The sequence below is a fragment of the Jatropha curcas genome, chromosome 1 (assembly GCF_041381405.1).
Source record: "Jatropha curcas cultivar XTBG-Jc1 chromosome 1, XTBG_Jcur_1.0, whole genome shotgun sequence".
Classification (NCBI taxonomy): Eukaryota; Viridiplantae; Streptophyta; class Magnoliopsida; order Malpighiales; family Euphorbiaceae; genus Jatropha; species Jatropha curcas.
The window spans coordinates 33,428,965-33,446,573 of NC_143151.1; the positions used below are offsets into that span (position 1 = coordinate 33,428,965).

The window sequence follows — 17,609 nt, forward strand, 5'->3', positions numbered from 1 at the left end:
CGACTGACTTTGAACTGAACACATATAATCGACGATGTTGAGAACTCATGGCATGGATCATATACTCCACGTAGACTCCCCAAGTTCTATTCTCCAATCTCATGAAGCCACGTGTCTTTGACTATAGTTTCTTTCCTGTGCCTAACCCCACCGCAACACGTGCGATCCGACCTAGCTTACGTGTATGGCCGGGATCTCTCTTTCTCATTCTCCTGCATCAACACAGAGCTTTGTCCCTCTTTTATCCGTCCATGAAAAATATGCCTGTAACTTCCGATTAGCCAAAAACCCAATTCATCAGAACACGATGGTTTAAAATTCTCAAACTCTAAAGCCTCTAAAATTTTTGCTCGTTGAAGCTAACCATGGCGGAAAGTGCAGCTTCGTCGCCTAAACCCATCCCTTCTCCAAATCCGATGGACCCATCACCACCACCGCCATCACAACAAGCCCAACCACAATCACAACAACTACCACCAACGGTGAACTCAAATACGACAGCTCTAACTCCACCACAACCACAAGCACAAACACCTACACCAAACATGTCAAATTTAGCTCAAAATCCACAAATCTCTTCTCCTTCTATTGACCAGCAAATTTCCTCGCCTCCTCTTTCTTCTCAACAGCAACAGCAACCAACTGTACAGCAACAGCAGCAACAACAACAAACGCAGCAGCAATTGCAGCAACAAAATGTCGCAGCTATGCCAAGCTATCAAATTCCACAAACCCTTCAAAGATCTCCTTCTTTGTCTCGTTTAAGCCAAATTAACCAACAGCAGCAGCAGCAAAATCAATATGGTAGCGTTTTGAGGCAGCAGCAGCAGCAGGGATTATATGGGCAAGTGAATTTTGGTGGGTCGGGGTCAATTCAACAGAATTTACAGCAGAATTCACAAAATCAGCAAATGGGTGGCGCCAACTTGTCGCGTTCTGCACTTCTTGGGCAGAACGGGCACCTGCCCATTCTGCCCGGGCCAGCAGCTGTGGCAGCTGCAGCTCAGTTGAACTTGTTGGCCTCGGTATGAAGTGGATTGCTCTATTAACTTCAAGTTTGCTTTTATTATAATTCAACTGTAAATAAAATGAACCGCTTGTTCATTTGCTTCCAAAGGAAGTGTTAGTGTTTGAGTTTTAGAAATGAGACATTATGCATTGCTTTTGTTGCTTAAAAATCATGTTAAAAAGCTTTTTAAGTTTTTTTGCATCATTGAATGATATATGCTCTTGTTAGATTAATGGATTGTTGATATATTGGTGATTGAAGTATAGGTGTATGTTAGGGCAATTCATGCTTTTGATGAGGTTGTCAGTTTCAATATGAACTCTAGGCATTAGGCCTTGTTTCAAGTAATTATGAAATGCGTATCAATTTTTGTTTCAACTTTCCTAGTTCTTGCTATTATTGAACAGAGTGGAAATAGTAAAAAAGGTCTATATAACTGACTTCAACTAATTTGGGATTAAGACTTAGTTATTGTTGTTGTTTGTCTGTTAACTGCTTCGGTTTGGATTCTGAGTTCTTGACATAGGTATCAACTAAGTTTATGTGTTGATTCGAGTTTTTATTGTCGTATGGTTGATGTGAATGGCAGAAAGTAAAGTTGGAAATAGAGAAGTCTTATAATGATCTTTGCACTTGTTTTGGAATCAGAAAACTGTATTGCCTGTATTTTTTAAATTAAAAGTAATGAAGTTCACAAATTCTACTGGATATATTGGAAGTATAATAACAAATTTTCTAATGTTACATTTCTCCTTGATCACTGTTAACTGAATTTTGACTTTTGAAGAACTGGTGTAATTTGTTTGTTTGAGAGAAAACTTCTAATGGTACAAACTCAGATGCATTTTTGTTGAGCTTGTCAGTAATTTGTCTTTGTCACTTTATGATGAAAACTACAATATACTCTAAAACAAGTGAGGTTTTGGTGTAGCCGAGGCAGAAAGCTGGCTTAGTTCAGGGTTCCCAATTCCATCCTGGCACTTCACCAGGGCAGCCATTGCAGGGAATGCAAGCAATGGGAGTGATGGGGTCACTCAATTTAAGCTCACAACTAAGGCCTAATAGTGCTCTTGCTTATGCTCAACAACGGATTAATGCTGGACAAATGAGACAGCAACTGGCACAACAAAATTCACTCACCTCATCTCAGGTATCAATTTTTTATGATGACATGATTTCATTCTGTACTCTGCTTCTGACAGTGGATTTGGTGAACAACTGAACGGTAATAGCATAAGTTTTTATAATTGGTTGGTATCATGTCATTTAATCTTTTCTTATCAAATTGCTTTTAGTTTATATTTTGAGGGTATGATCTATGTTGATACAAAGTTTCTTCATTAGTTGATCGTTCATGTAATGAATCCATTCTAATGTTTGAAACTAACTTGTTCCAGTGTTCGTCTTAATTGTCTCATAGTGCTAAATATATCTGTTTTTGGTCCTTATAGAATTTTGTTTAATAAATCTGTTCCTAGCCTCGAGTCTTTTATATTTTTTCTTAAAATAGGCCTCCCAAAAGGTAACGGAGGCGTGCAAAGGTTTCCTTGGGCCGGACGGAGATTGGCCCTCGAGTGTTAGTTGTTTGAAAGATTCTACATGGTCATTAAATTAGCTTTTGTTATTTATAACCTTTAGAATAGTGGCCCCAGATCTGCTGGCTCTTCTCATTTTTCACTTGATGGTTCATGTAAAACAGAATAAAGTGATTTTTCATATTTTTGCGGGTTATCTTGAAAATTTCAAAGTGATGCATTAACCCTTGTTTTTCATGTTATTCATGCTCCTACGATGACATAATTAGTATTGATAATCATTTGCTTACATTGTGAGACTTTTACATGCTAATTACATCTATAGTGTGTGTACAAGTTTGTGATAATGCTAATCCAGATGGTGGATTGTATGTGTATTCTGTAAGCATGCAATCTATGACATTTATCGAAATTGATTTACGTTCTTATGCTATTTGGTTGCTGTTGATGATCAGCATAATTGTACTTGTAATATTCCTGGAATAAAATATTCCTGTGTCATCAAATTTTTTCTTTATTCCCTTCTTTCTTTCAATAGGCAATGTAGACATTTTTTGGACTTGCAACTTTTGAAGTCATTACTATAACCTGCAAACTTTTGTTGCACTTGCAACTATTGATGTCATTACTATAATGTGCAATTATGCTACTGCATTTGTTTAATGCAAATTTTGTATATTTAATACAGTTGATTGTTTGTGTTTCTGCTTGATTATGATGCTAATCGTCTATAAAAGCTACAGGTTCCAAACCTATCAAGGACGTCGTCACTGGCATTTATGAACCCTCAACTGTCTGGGCTGGTTCCGAATGCACAGCCAGGTATGATGCAGAATTCTCTGTCACAGCAGCAGTGGCTGAAGCAAATGCCAGCAATATCTGGTCCTGCTTCACCTTCATTCCGTCTTCAACATCAAAGGCAAACACAGGTCCTCTTGCCGCAGCAACTGGTATCTTCCCCTCAGTTGCATTTAAATGCACAACAATTATCTCAGCTGGTACAGCAGCAGCCATCAATGGGGCACCAACAACTGCAACAGCAGCAGCAGCAGCAGCAGCAACAACAACAACAGCCGCAGCAACAACAGCAAATACAACAACAACAACAGCTACAACCACAGCAGCAATTGCAACAACAATTGCCTTTGCATCAGCAACAGCAACAACAATCACCAAGGATGCAAGGGCCCACTGGTCAGAAGTCTCTTAGTTTGACAGGATCACAACCAGATGCAACAGCATCTGGTACAACTACACCAGGGGGAAGCTCAAGCCAAGGAACGGAGGCAACTAATCAACTACTTGGAAAGAGAAAAATACAGGACTTGGTTTCACAGGTCTTTCAAGCATTTCTCTCTGTCTAGTGATTGTCTTTTACTGCTATATCATGTTCTTTCTTGCTTTCCAATTCTAACAATGATTAATGTGTCATGTTCATTTTTTGGATGTGTTCAGGTGGATTCACAGGGAAAGCTAGATCCTGAAGTTGAAGATCTTCTCTTGGAGATTGCTGATGACTTTATTGATTCTGTGAGACTCACTAACCCACTGAAATTGCTCTTTATGTGTTTTAATTCGTTACATTCATCCCAAAATCAATTAATGGTTATTGATTGGTGCAAAGGTAAATGGCCCAAGTTGCATGAAGATTCATCAGGAAGTTTCATTCGAAATAAAGCTTATGGCTGTCATAATTCATGTTAATCTCATTTTGTATGAGACTTTGGGTAAATGTGTATATCTTTTTGTTATATCCTGGCCATTGTTGTTGAGCACCTCTAGAATGGAAAAGTTACATAGTAAATGCCGCTTCAACTGGCACAATCTTCTTTATTATTTAACTGTGTTTGTGGTATAGCTCCCCAATTGAGGGGCTTTGATCTGGTCAGCTAATGTCGTTCTTTGGATAAACTACAATGATACCAAAATGTTCAGTTGACATTTAGATTTCCTAATTCCCAGAACTTGTAAGTCCTGAAATAATGGTGGTGTTCCACTTATTTAGGCTTTGACTCTCTTGTATCGAAATGCAGGTGACTACATTTGCATGCAGTTTGGCCAAGCATCGAAAATCTTCAACATTAGAGTCGAAGGATTTGTTGCTACACTTGGGTTTGTGCTTCACCATACTCATTTTCATTAGAACATTTCTTGTTTTTGTACGAGGGTATAGGTATAGGGAACATAGATCATAGGTATTCGGCACATAGACCTAGTCAATGTTGTTTGTTCAACTTTAGGATAGTCTACTCCAATTGCTGTCAGACATGGTAATGATTTCTCAAACCAAGCATCGCCATGATAGAGATGCCTGTATATTTCCTCAAACCAAGCATCAAAACCCAACTACTCTTGTTTAGAGAGCTAAAAATAATTGCCCGAGTTATATACAAGTATTGTAATTTCTGCCAAAAGTCCTTTCCTGACATGTAGGCCAGACTACCTTCCATTTGCTCCTCCCTTTCCCTTCACATCAACAGCTTATTTGGTCGGTTTGGTTCAAAACAAATAGAATTTATACTAAATGAAGAAACCGAAGGTTTTCTAAATGAAATCCAACTGAACCTATTTTTATCTAAAGCTGAATCAAACCAGTTCGGTTCAGTCAATTCAATTTAAACAATTTTTGGGCTTACTGTTTTGATTAGTAGAAACTGAACCAAACTGAAAAATTTTTGGTTTTGTTGGTTAAAACCAAAATCCAACTGAATAGATTAGTAACTGAATCCAACCGAGCTGAACTGGTTCATTTCAGTTGGCTAAACGAAACTTTGTTCAGCTCTATGGACAGCAGTAGCATAGATTGGATAATAGTAATAGACTGAACATAAAATGACATTAGTACACTTCCCTCTAGTTCTTATGAACTGATGCGAAAATCATATGCAGAGAAGAACTGGCAGCTGACTATTCCTGGATTTTCAACTGAAGAAAGAAATTTCCAAAGAAAACCTGTAAGCATTTTGACTTTCTCTATCTGGTACTCAGAAATCAGTGCATTGTTTTGGCTTTGCTATGTTAAATAAGCTAAGAAGGAGTGCAAGCTAAGATGAGTTTGCTGGAGACATCTAGTTCAAAATTTATTTTGTATGCTTGATTTTTGAAAATACTTAAAAATAACAGTTATGATAAACTCCTTTGTCTATATGGAGCTCTTAAGTATTTTATATTTAAGTACTTTGTTTAATTTTCAAACACCCATGCTGGCACCATGTGTCCTAAGTTAGTTATGCTATGTAAAATTAATCAATATTTTTTAACAAAATAAGATTTCAAGAGTGCTCTTTGATCTGTGGGTGCAAATTCTGCAGTTATCAAGTGATCTCCACAAGAAGCGTCTTGATATGGTAAGCACAATCTCTAAACATGTTTTATTTGAATCCTTCCTTCTATGGAGTGCTAAAACCTAGTTTACACTACCCATCTTGTCAGATTTGTGCATTGAGGGAGTCTTCACACATGGAAACAAATAACCATAATCCTAAAGAAATGATTAGACAAGGTCTCGGCAACCCCGTTGTTACTAACCACCTGATAAGACGTTCACCAAGTTCAGAGCAGTTGGTTTCCCAGTCAACCAGTTCTCAAATGCTGCAGCAGATCACACGATTTTAATGGATATATTTCTCATTTCTGATAGTGTCTCCATGCCAGTTGAATATAGCATGGGAACTTGGTGAGCTTTCAAGCTTTTGTTGGAATTTCAATGATTATTGTCCCACACCCTGTTTCAATTATTTTATTTTTTAAAAAAAGAAAGTGAGAATTGACATGACCAGCAGGTTCAGGTGTTATGAATGTAAAATGCTGTCTTGATAGAATCTCAGGAACCAAAATTTTTCTCAAATTTCTTTTTTAATTTTGTCCCAAAAACTTTTGAAAATTTTTCTTGGGCCCCTACTAACTTTAGATCCTGGCTCCACCAGAAGCAGAGATTTCACTTGTTTTCAATAGTCGAAGAATTTGGATGTATTGCTCAATGCATTTACCTAGATGTTATCCACTGTTGTCTATTTATGCTATTTATTTATCCTTCGAAAGTCTTATTGCCACTGTTGCTAAGCATTGAAATAACGTCCTTCTTTTGCAGTTTGGATTGATGAAAGCATCGGCTGTAGAGACCTGGAAATCAGTTGAAAAAGATTGCAGCAGTGATAGATAATCTAATTTATAGAAATTGTTGATGTATGATTATTCGACCTCGTGCATAGTACCACAAAAGAATATGCTTGGTGCAGTTACTTATAGGGTGAAAAAAAAGGATATATACTTGGGGGAGTTATTGAGCCCATGAATTTAGATCTGGCTCCCAGTTCAAGCTCTCTTCCAAGTTTATGTAGAATGGAACTTGGGTTGGGTGGCATGTCCTGTAGTTGTGTTGTTCATTATTTATTAATCATTACAGAAAGTTTGCTTTTTTTTCCTTAGGCTCAGGATTTGGTTATTCTTTGTTATCAAATTTTTATTTTCAGGGTTTCAGGGTCTTTCTGGTCCTCTGAGCAAGCCTAACACATGACAAATTTCTCAATCTAATATTTTGTGTAACTAATGGAACTGTCTTCCTCACACTGACTTTGCTTAAGGAAACAATATTGTCAGAACGTGGGGCTTATTGCATGATAAGGGTACCTCTCTTTCCTTCAATATATTCAATTCATCTACATTCTGCTGGATTTAATATGAATATGTTATGGAAACAATCCAAAAATTGACTGTTGGACGAAATTTGAAATTCTCCATGATGGGGGCAAGTGGGGCTTATTGCATGTGAAAGGAAGGAAGCTTTTAGGCATTCTTGTATACTAAATGAATAGAATTAATAATATAAACAAAATGACTATGTATGAGCTATATTATATACAAGGCACATATGTATTTATATTATAAATCTGTACAAGGGATCAAATTTAGAACTTTTGGGTTTTAGGGCATGAGTTTTATCATGCTTGGCAAATTTTTTCGAAAGAGTGTTTAATGTTTTAACAATAGTGTTCAGCAATATAATATTTATATGGTAATACTTAGTAAATCGGCTAATAATTGAAATCTATCAGGACAGTTGGCTAACAATTGATATCTATTAGAACCTGATAGTATATTATTACACGAAATTTAAACTCGTTTATTTTTCATAATGCAATTACAATAATGCCCTTCCACGAATATTCTATATGGAGAAATCCTCCAGTTCTCCAACAAAGAGGGGGTTGATGTAGACCCCACGATCCCTAGAGATTGGAATCTAGAAAACATGGGAAGCAAGAATTCTGTCTGATACAAGCTTTAGCATGTGGACAGTACAAAGAAAGAGTTATGGTATTGGTTATTGCTTTTGGTATTTGCAGCCCCTTTGAAATTTTCGAATGTGACAAAACCCACTTGAAATTGACATTTCTCATTTTATTTACCTTTGACAAATGCAATACTGCCCTAAGCCTTTCCAACCCCTAATGCATATAACTCTTCCAGAACGTCAGGATTTTAGAACTAATTTAGAGTTTGAGCCGCAGATTATAAAACGTTACGCATCTTTAAGAACATAATATATTTCTAAAATTATTACTAAAAATTACAACAATCGACTCCAAGGTATAAGATTGTTACTAAAAACTATAATTTAAAAATTACATTGGATGTCTCGAAACCTTTAGATTGTCATAAAAATAAAATCTTAAAGTTGCTTTGGAAATTAATCTTTCGCAAAATAAAGTTAGTGGTGCACCAACTTGTTTGATTAAGATTAGGGAGGACTATAGCCAAACCCAATAGTGTTTAATTAGTATGGAATGGTTGATTAACGAGCATCAACCATAAAAACAGGTGCACAAATTTAATCTTAAAGTTGCCAATAATTAAAGAAGATGAAACAAACACTGTAAAATCCGTACCCTGAAACCTTATCCGCAGGTGGTGGGTGACTTTATTACGATGTCTGATGTTAGGGTAAAAAAAAAAAAAAAATTAAGGGAAATCTTAGTGTTGCGGTGCTCAGTCCACAAAAGTAGCTTGGTCTAAGACGGTCCTTTCAGTGAGTCGTAGCTTTTAAGTAGTAGAATTAATATTTAGATACGGTCCTTTCAGTGAGTCGTAGCTTTTAAGTAGTAGAATTAATATTTAGACATTATGTATATCGAAATTTTGTCGTGGAAGAGACGAAATTGCAGCCTCTTACATAGCTTTCTTACATTTCTGAACTGTCAGTTTATCCTCGAGATTGACAAACCTTTTAGTTCCGTGTCAAGAACAGAAGCTTGATCGCGACCTTAATTGTGTCATTTTATGCTACTTCAGACAATATAAGCTCTAAAAAGATTAAAATTGCAAAAGACCATTTCTTTCATATTTTTGGGACCATTAAGTTAAACCTGCAATTAGTAATTAAACCTGCAATTAATATTAACCTTAAAGAGAAAGAAAGCACCAGCTAATTTATTTAATTTAATTGATAAAACTTCAAGTGGAGATATCCTTTAACAAAAAAAAAAAAAAAAAATGGACTTATTTTTATTTCCACATAAATTAGTAAATTTACCAATATCTTTTTTAACATCTCTATATCAATATTAACATTATACTATTTGATGCCAATAATATTTTTACAACACGGATTAAACAGTTAATAGTAGATAATTAATAAGTTATTATACCCGCAAAAAGAAAATAATTTATAATTCGAATTAATTAAAACTTTAAATAAAAAATTTATTTATTTTTCAATTATATTTCATTTTAAGTTGGACTTTTTTTTTTATTTTTGATTATTTTCAATTTCTCTCTCTCTTAATTTATAGATTTTTCAACAAACATTCAAAAGCATATAAGAAAGTTAGCTCGGAAACATAGAAGGGCAGCTGAATGCCATCACAAATTCAGAATTAGCCATGAAAATTTCATTATGGAGCTATCTTGATGGCTACAGCACTCTGTATAATTATTAATTACAGAAATTTATCTTTAATTAGTGGGGTTGAATAGTTGAAAGTTACACTCGAATTCGACAAGGCAAGATGGTCCCCGTGCAGGACATGCATATAATTATTGGTAAGAACCCTACAGCTAATCGTTAATTTGAAAAAATAAATTTTTTATTAATTATTTACATTAATTGTCGTTATTTAATTTACTAAATATGCATACATAATAGCTAAGTATTTTCCTTTCGACGTACCTATTTAATGAGGAATCATGAAAAAAAAAAAAAAAGAAGAGAAAAGGTATGATATTGGAAACTTTTTATACCATAAAATATGAGAGAGTTATTTTCGCTCTAACTTGTTTAAACTTGAATAATTTTTCAATTTAAATTCAAAGTTAAAAGCGAAATTTGGTTTTTCCAAATTTAAAAGAAATTCAAAAAATAATGTCCAAATGCAATATATTGCGGCCAAAATGAAATAGAATTTGGAGCCAAATTTTTTGAGTTTATAATCAAACTCCTTCAATTCTAAACCTTAGCCACATATAAATAAAATTACAGTTAAAGATCTCCTTCAAATAAAATCTATTCACTTCTCCATAACATCTAAATTGGTCATACTATATTCGGAAATGACCATGACTTTTAAGAGAATGGTGTCTAATAAAATTCCTGATTTTCCTTTTTTAAATAATCAAAACACACCCGCACCTTTAAAAATAAAAGGTGGTCGTTTTCAAAATTTAATTGAGCATAACATATATTTGTTTTTGATGTCAATGGTTTTGGCTAAATTTACAATGATAAAAGTAGACATATATTTATTAAATATACAAAAAAGGATTAACTCTACATTTATGAGGCCAAATTTATAAAAATGTCCAATGTTACTATAAAATGAAATGACAAAAGTGAATTGATAAGTTGCTCTTTGAAACACGCGTACATTAAATGCCGAGAATATTTGTATGTCACTTTTTTTGATTGTTAAGTTTCAATCTTGAAAAACCACATATACTCCAAGGGTTTTTTTGTCTTTTTAACTTGACTTGTATCCCAATGTTACTATTTAGAGTAATTTTCTCTATACTTTATTACACACATTATCAATCCTGTACATGGCTGAGTATACGGTATTTCAATGCATGTATACTTAGACGACAAATTTGACCCCACGTATATTTCAATGCACCTAATATCTATACTGCATTGATAAAATTCCCTCCAAATTGCTTGAGGGTTATACATGTCATTTTATTCTTACACAGTGGGAATGATCTAGGCTCATAATTAATGAGCATTGTATTTACTCAGTTGGTTTTTTTTATCTATCATTTTCAAAAATTAATTATTTTGTTAAAAATTATACTTTTTGGTTGATTATGGTGAATTGAAAACTGTTGGAAACAAAATTTTCCTTTACAATAAAGTGGTGTTAATTTCCTTTGAGTAATAAAACAGAAATTGAATTTACATTTTCATCTTTATAAAAAGAGATTTTGCTTACAGTTAACCAATAGGTTAGAAATTAAATTTAAAATAAAATAAATTATAAGTTTAGTAAAATCGTGTGGTAGGAATGAAATATATGAGGGGAGCGGAACAAAGGCCATCCGCCATAAAAATGAATATAAATTATGTGGTTGAACAATATTGTGTACGTACGAGGAAATAAAACAGACTTTTGACGTCTCAAGTCTCAACTGTATATAAGAGTGCACCCAGGGGGACAGAGAAGCAGAAAGCAACTTGTCCAAGAAAAGACAGTGCTCTAGAAAGAGAATGAAAAAGAGAGAGATGGGAAGGTGCCCATGTTGTCCAAAGGAAGGACTGAACAGAGGAGCATGGACAGCCATGGAAGATAAGATTCTTACTGACTATATTCAAATCCAAGGTGAAGGAAAATGGAGAAACCTACCCAAGAAAGCAGGTTACAATCTACTTATTTCTTCTGGGATTTTTGTTATTGTTGCTTTAAAGTGATGGAATATAAATTGCTTGATATACATACAGGTCTCAACAGATGTGGCAAAAGTTGCAGATTAAGATGGCTAAATTATCTGAGACCTGGTATTAAGAGAGGAAATATAACAGATGATGAAGAGGAGCTCATTATCAGGCTTCACAAGCTTCTTGGAAACAGGTTCCTTTTCCTGATATGTTTTCATTTTATATCTATTTTCAACTCTTCCAAGCAGCCAACATTTTCTATTCTAATTCTGAAATGTGGTGTACTGTGGACGTAGATGGTCCCTGATTGCTGGGAGGCTTCCAGGACGAACAGACAATGAAATAAAAAACTACTGGAACACCACTATTTGTAAGAAATTACAACCTCTCAATCCCACAGTTAACAAATCCTTATCTACCCTAAATACTGAGCCAAACAAAGTATTTTGGACCAAAGCTTCAAGGTGCACCAAAGTGGTTATACCTAATAACCCTAAACCACAAAATATTAATCAACCCGAAATGGGAAATATCTCCGGTGATGACAACGAAAATTTTCACTTCATTCTGGAGGAAAATTATAATAATTCCTCTGATTCATTTTTAGATTTTGAGATGGATGAATGTCTTTTATCCGAATTACTCGATACAGATAGTTTCAATTGGATTGAAGATCATCAAGTATTGCTGGAAAGGAGAGAGGAGAGGATATAACAGGTATTAAAGTTAGGGAATTAATTACCCAACATATATATATATATATATATATATATATGCTAATTATATATATTTGAAACTTGGCTTGTTGATTAGTATGGTGGCATTAGATTGTAGTCTCTGTATCAGAAAAAAATGAGTAACGTCCAAATTAACTTGCTAATGGGATATATCAGTAGATGTTTGTTGTAATTAATATTATTGATACTGTAACATGGTATTAGTGGTTGTTTCATCATTATGTTCCTGTCCTGTCATATTCAGATCTAAATCTAATTAAGAAGTAATTATTTAAGTAAATTAATTAGATATTCAAGAGTTAATCTCAATGGTGATGTAATGGATTTGAGTTCTAATCAAAGTTCAAATTAAAAAAGAAAAAATTTTAGTAGCCAGTGATCATAATAATATCCTTGCTAAAGAATGGATTATATATATATATATAAAATATTATGCGCTGTACATCAAGAGTAGTTTTGCCTTTAAGTAACATTCATCAAATTAATGATAATTTTAATAAAGAATGTGATTTAATTTATAAACCCACCCATATATAGCTTTTAGCGTTTTGGCCGAGTCAAAACTCTATATCTATTAATTATAGTGATTCAGTCAATATAGCTTTTATAATAATAGCCTTTTGAGGTTGAATGAACTTTTTATAAAACGTTATTAATTAAATTTTTTTGACAATCATATCTATTGTTTTTCTTTTGAATTCAGCTAACTAAAGAACAAATGTCATTATTTGTCATTAAGTTCAACAATTAATTAAACTGTTACTTTTACCAAACACTTAACCACTATATAAATAGTTATCAGCTTAAAGCTAATGGAAGTATGGAACAACTAACAATGGCCAATGAACAACTAACAATTACCGAAAGAGTTAATGACATATGCAACATCAACAGGTGGACCATAAATATATTAATTATGCAACATGTGCAGAAAAGTATTTGGCCACCAGTGTATCTATCAATTAACTAATTTTGTACTTATTTATTGACATTGGATTCAATATTATAAGGTCTCTATCAATAATTGGATGACTAATAAGTAGATCCCGAATCAAAAATAGATTTGAATATCAGATTTTAATTATTTGGCTGAGTCACCGTTAAGGCTTTTTATCCTTCATTGCAAGTGTATTTAGTGGAGATCAAACTCAAAAATGTTTTATATATGTCAAATTTGCATCGCCAATTGAATCACAACCCGTAAGTTGAGAGCGAAAAATTTTTCAGTCATTTCTATTATAAAAGTTTCACCAATTTGATAAATTCTATAAAGAAAGTATTTGAATTTTCTCTATCATAAAAATTATTTGATGATTATTATTTAAAAGAGATGATTACTCTTATATTGTCTATAATATTCTTTCAACCTGTCAAACTTCTTAAAAATTTTAAAAATCTCATTTTTTTCATAACCAAACCTAGGTTTAGTGCTGCAAATAAACCAAACCGTTTATGAACAAACTTAGCTCGGTTGAAATTCTTTTTCTAAATGAATCAAGCTTAAATTTAATAAACCAAGTAAAACCAAATTTGAGGAGACTCTACTTATTGACAACCTTGCCTAATCTGGGCTAGATTGGACCTGCTTGGGTTTTGTTTTAAGCAGTGGATTTCTTCTAAGCCCAGTCATATTCAAATTCATATTTCAGTTACGGCCCAATAAGGCCCTAAACTAAAAACTGCATAGGCATTAAAAATTAAAAATAAAAATACTCTCAGAATTGCAGGTCCCCGAAACAGGTTCGATTTTCAAGGGAACAATGGCAGCTGAGTCGTCGAGTTCCGTTCGAAAAGGTAAATTAAGCGATTACACATGGAAAATCATCCTTAGTTATGATTTATTGTATTAGCTGTGGTTATTAACTGGGTTTCTTAATTTGGTTTTTGAATATTGGGTTTTTTAATTTGATGCAGTGATTGTTCAATTAAAAGCAACTGCCGATGCTCCTATACTCAAGCAAAACAAGTTCAAGGCATGTTTTTCCATTACTATTTTGCAGATTAGCTATTTATTTATAATTGTGAGAGTAAAATTCTGGTTGGGTTTTTTAGTTCTTTAAGTTTATATGCAAGTGGGTTGGTGACATAGGGTTGAATTTGGATTCCCATTTTAAATTTCATTCTAGATGGCTGTAGATATAATCAATTGCAATGTTTTGGTAGAGATCACTATTTGATTCTTATTAGTGTCTTAATATATGCTAATCCAGAGAACACTTGCAAACTGGTCAGCTTATGTTATGTTGAAAATTGTAAATTGAGCAAAATTGAAGCTTGGAAATAGTTGGTGTAGCAAATTACCTTGTTGAATTGAAAAAAAAACAAGTTAATTATATGGTGTTTCCTCTGCTTTATTAATATTTGACAGTTAGACCTGAAAAATAAAAATACACGTTGTTGGATACATTGACCAAAAGGAGCATGTTCAGTAGGAGAGGACATTTTTGCTTTAGCAACATTCTTCTCCCAGACAGAGCCTTCGGAAATTGTATTTCGAAGCATAAATGATTGGAAGTCTATGTTTTCTCAATGAATACCATCTAGTTTGACATTGCATGGGACTGATTTCTGTCAACTGAAAATCTGAAACTTTCATTATGGATCATCCCTTAACTCTGCAGATAGCTGGAACTGATAAATTTGCTAAGGTGATCGACTTTCTGCGGAGACAACTTCACAGAGAAACAGTGGTATGTTGTCTTTGATGCTTTTCCTTCCACCGCCAATGGAAAAAAAGAAAAAAAAGAAGAAAAAAAAAGATAACAGTAATCTGTACAACTATGGGCTTCAGAATACTGATACTTTTTTCCTTCATCACTTTTTTAGTTTGTATATGTCAACAGTGCATTCTCTCCAAACCCTGATGAATTGGTTATTGATCTATTTAATGTAAGTTTCTGTGCTTTTAATTTATCTTTTTCCTTTTCTTTTATGTCTCCTATACGACGGTGTGTCTGTCTGTATTTTTGCTATACTGAAAACACTGCTTTGTTAATATCCATTCATATTTAGTCTTAGAAAACCATATAGACATGTGTTGAATGAGTTTTCTACACAATTATTTTCGCATTTCCTTCTAATTTTCCTTAATGAATGCAACTCAAGTGCATTAGAAGAGCATTAATCAATTACAGCAATTTGTCAGTGATAAATTATGAATGCCCAGTGGTTGCATTAGCATTAATCTATTTATTGGCATGTAAAGGGTACACCTCAGCTAATTTATTTCTAGATGTCTGTTCATTGTCTTTTATTTAGGAAACGCTGTTCTTTAATATTATCACCCTTAAAAATGGAGTATTTTATTACTAGGACATTGAGACAGAGAAGATGGAAATATGCAGTGGTTCACATGATGAAATAGTTGTTTTTCTGATATTGCACTTGACTGCCCATGAGCTGGGCTGTGTACTGATTGCAAATGTTTCATAGAATGGAAGTGGATTCTGTCTGACATTATGTTATCCACCTTTGGTGTCTTTCCCTGTTACAAATATGTCCTAATTTTTATTCAGATAGCTATCCCTTCTGTTATAATATTTATGAATTGATAGGATTCGAGTGTGAAATTGATCTGTGACAATGCTGGAAGTTTGTTGATTTCCATAAAGCTTAAATGTATTTTTATAGATTTATTTGATCAACATTTGCTGTTAGGATTATTTCCCCTTTAATAAATTGCTCTAATCCTGACTCAGCATTTATGTTAAATTATGTATTTCTCCATCATATAAACATTTACAATTTAATGATGCAGAATTTTGGCGTTGATGGTAAACTGCTGGTCAATTATGCTTGTTCCATGGCATGGGGCTAGTTAGCAGTCATAAATATGCTGTTAATGTAGTGTTCATACTGTAAGAAGTAAGAACCATTCTGTCACACATATAACTCTATTTCTACTTAGGGAAAAAAGGAATTGATTTAGCAATTTTCACCTTATCCTTTCTTCTTTCATATCTTCCCAATTACTAATTTTCTCGGTTGTTACTTCTGTGGATTTCTTCAAACGAGGGGTAAATGATTTGTCGATAGCCAGAAGATTTTGATAACCCAGATGAAGATGATAGCAGATGACTAACATGTATTTTAGACAAGGATTATTTCTTTCGTTTGATTGCTTATTTCATTACTTCTAGTTCTTTCATTGTCCTGGGTTGGGTACATGAGTAATGTAATTTTAATTCCACATGATTTGACCAGATAACAATTGTACATCTTCATATGTTTCAAGTAAAATCATCATTTGGCCTCCAACTTTTGAAGTTGTGTGCTGCTTGTGACGTGTGTGCTGCTTTAACATATAATTCTTATCCTTGTTTCCTCGGGGAATCTTAGGACTGTCACTGTCAGAGCAAGCCTCTCACCATGAGTTTAATCTAAATGCTATGCTTATCTGAAAATGTTTGAATGATGACTTTGTGATGATTGACTAGAACCAATGATTTTGTTTTTTGGGTTTGTCACGAATAGCAGGGGAGCAGGGAGCTTATTCTGGGTTAACTGAACTAAACTATTGGTATAAATTTAAAAATGAAACTGGTTATATTTGTTTTTTTTTTTTTTTTTCTTCATACCATAACCAGTCTAATAACATCAGTTAATTGGTTAGCGGATCACAAATGAAAATTGAACTGGTTAGCCAATTTTCCGGGTTTGTTCAATTTTTTTTTTAACTTCTAATGACCAAGGGTGTTTTTAGGGGGTCAAATGCATAGATTTGTCATTAAAATTTACACGATTTGCTATGTGATACCCTTAATCTTGTAAGAAATCTCTACATTTCAGTGATAACTTTGTCGATCGTCAAAATAAAATGTAGAAACGCAGGGTCATTGGGGCAAGAGCAAATTTTTGCATTAGGCGGTTTTTAGGGCTGTTTAGACATGCAGTGATGCTAGATTCTTTGTCAAAACTAGTTCAAGATGTTGTGTCTATGGATTGATCTGAAATTTTGTTTAGATGGTTCAAGAATTAAACTAATAATGAATAAAAGGGGTAGAAAATCCATTTATGTTCATATTTTTTTATCATATTTCATAAAAAGCTTATGATGTGACTACGTTCTCAATCTTGTGGATGATTGATTACCCGAGTAAATTCTGAAACTCAGATTAGTTTCTTGTTTTGTGCAATGTTGTTCTCATTACCCATATGAATGTATTTAAGCTTGTGGGGCTCCAATGACATGCACTGACAACTGACACCTCCAATTTGTAACATTTTGGTTGTTGAAGACATTGAATGTCTGTATATGCTTTTACTGGTGCTGTTGCTGTTCATGCTCAGTGTTTTACTAACTGACAAAAAAAACAAAAAACGAAAAAATAAAAGTTAAAAGCAAACAAATAACTTGATCGAATACTATCTAAATTGTTAGTACCAAGTACTTCCAAGTCCAGAAAGCAAAAAATTCTGAGAGATTAGGCAAATCGGTATTAAGGATTTAAATGGCTGGTTTA

At 33.7% G+C, this 17,609-nt stretch overlaps 3 protein-coding genes across 4 annotated transcripts; all 3 read left to right on the forward strand.

The window, feature by feature from the left end:
* The first annotated feature begins 208 nt into the window (after window positions 1–208).
* EER4 (Transcription initiation factor TFIID subunit A) lies at window positions 209–6,971 on the forward strand. Of its 2 annotated transcripts, none has more exons than XM_012213501.4 (9): window positions 209–1,025; window positions 1,950–2,159; window positions 3,288–3,881; window positions 4,000–4,074; window positions 4,578–4,656; window positions 5,434–5,498; window positions 5,856–5,891; window positions 5,977–6,220; window positions 6,635–6,971. In XM_012213501.4, the coding sequence occupies exons 1-8, from the start codon at window positions 366–368 to the stop codon at window positions 6,157–6,159; spliced, it is 1,902 nt and encodes a 633-aa protein (XP_012068891.1). In that variant the 5' UTR covers window positions 209–365; the 3' UTR covers window positions 6,160–6,220; window positions 6,635–6,971. The 2 variants fall into 2 exon arrangements, with proteins under 2 accessions (XP_012068891.1, XP_012068890.1); XM_012213500.4 differs by having other exon boundaries at window positions 210–1,025; window positions 1,941–2,159.
* A 4,209-nt stretch (window positions 6,972–11,180) lies between these two features.
* On the forward strand, window positions 11,181–12,362 carry LOC105631399 (transcription factor MYB1). The gene is made up of 3 exons (XM_089718406.1): window positions 11,181–11,390; window positions 11,474–11,603; window positions 11,707–12,362. Exons 1-3 carry the CDS (start codon window positions 11,243–11,245, stop codon window positions 12,122–12,124), a joined length of 696 nt encoding a protein of 231 aa, XP_089574532.1. The 5' UTR covers window positions 11,181–11,242; the 3' UTR covers window positions 12,125–12,362.
* Window positions 12,363–13,743: 1,381 nt separating this feature from the next.
* Window positions 13,744–16,404, forward strand: ATG12A (Ubiquitin-like superfamily protein). Its single transcript, XM_012213497.3, has 5 exons — window positions 13,744–13,941; window positions 14,062–14,120; window positions 14,769–14,837; window positions 14,974–15,036; window positions 15,905–16,404. The coding sequence occupies exons 1-5, from the start codon at window positions 13,908–13,910 to the stop codon at window positions 15,962–15,964; spliced, it is 285 nt and encodes a 94-aa protein (XP_012068887.1). The 5' UTR covers window positions 13,744–13,907; the 3' UTR covers window positions 15,965–16,404.
* Window positions 16,405–17,609: the final 1,205 nt, after the last annotated feature.

Bases quoted from the DNA above. Each gene is read 5' to 3' on its own strand.
- ATG12A (XM_012213497.3), top strand. From the start codon at position 13,908: ATGGCAGCTGAGTCGTCGAGTTCCGTTCGAAAAG. The intron at 14,121-14,768 runs GCATGTTTTTCC...TTAACTCTGCAG, and splicing joins TCAAGCAAAACAAGTTCAAG to ATAGCTGGAACTGATAAATT. The intron at 15,037-15,904 runs GTAAGTTTCTGT...TTAATGATGCAG, and splicing joins TGGTTATTGATCTATTTAAT to AATTTTGGCGTTGATGGTAA.
- LOC105631399 (XM_089718406.1), top strand. From the start codon at position 11,243: ATGAAAAAGAGAGAGATGGGAAGGTGCCCATGTTGTCCAAAGGAAGGA. The intron at 11,391-11,473 runs GTTACAATCTAC...ATATACATACAG, and splicing joins AAACCTACCCAAGAAAGCAG to GTCTCAACAGATGTGGCAAA. The intron at 11,604-11,706 runs GTTCCTTTTCCT...CTGTGGACGTAG, and splicing joins CACAAGCTTCTTGGAAACAG to ATGGTCCCTGATTGCTGGGA.
- EER4 (XM_012213500.4), top strand. From the start codon at position 366: ATGGCGGAAAGTGCAGCTTCGTCGCCTAAACCCATCCCTTCTCCAAAT. The intron at 2,160-3,287 runs GTATCAATTTTT...TAAAAGCTACAG, and splicing joins ATTCACTCACCTCATCTCAG to GTTCCAAACCTATCAAGGAC. The intron at 4,075-4,577 runs GTGAGACTCACT...ATCGAAATGCAG, and splicing joins CTGATGACTTTATTGATTCT to GTGACTACATTTGCATGCAG.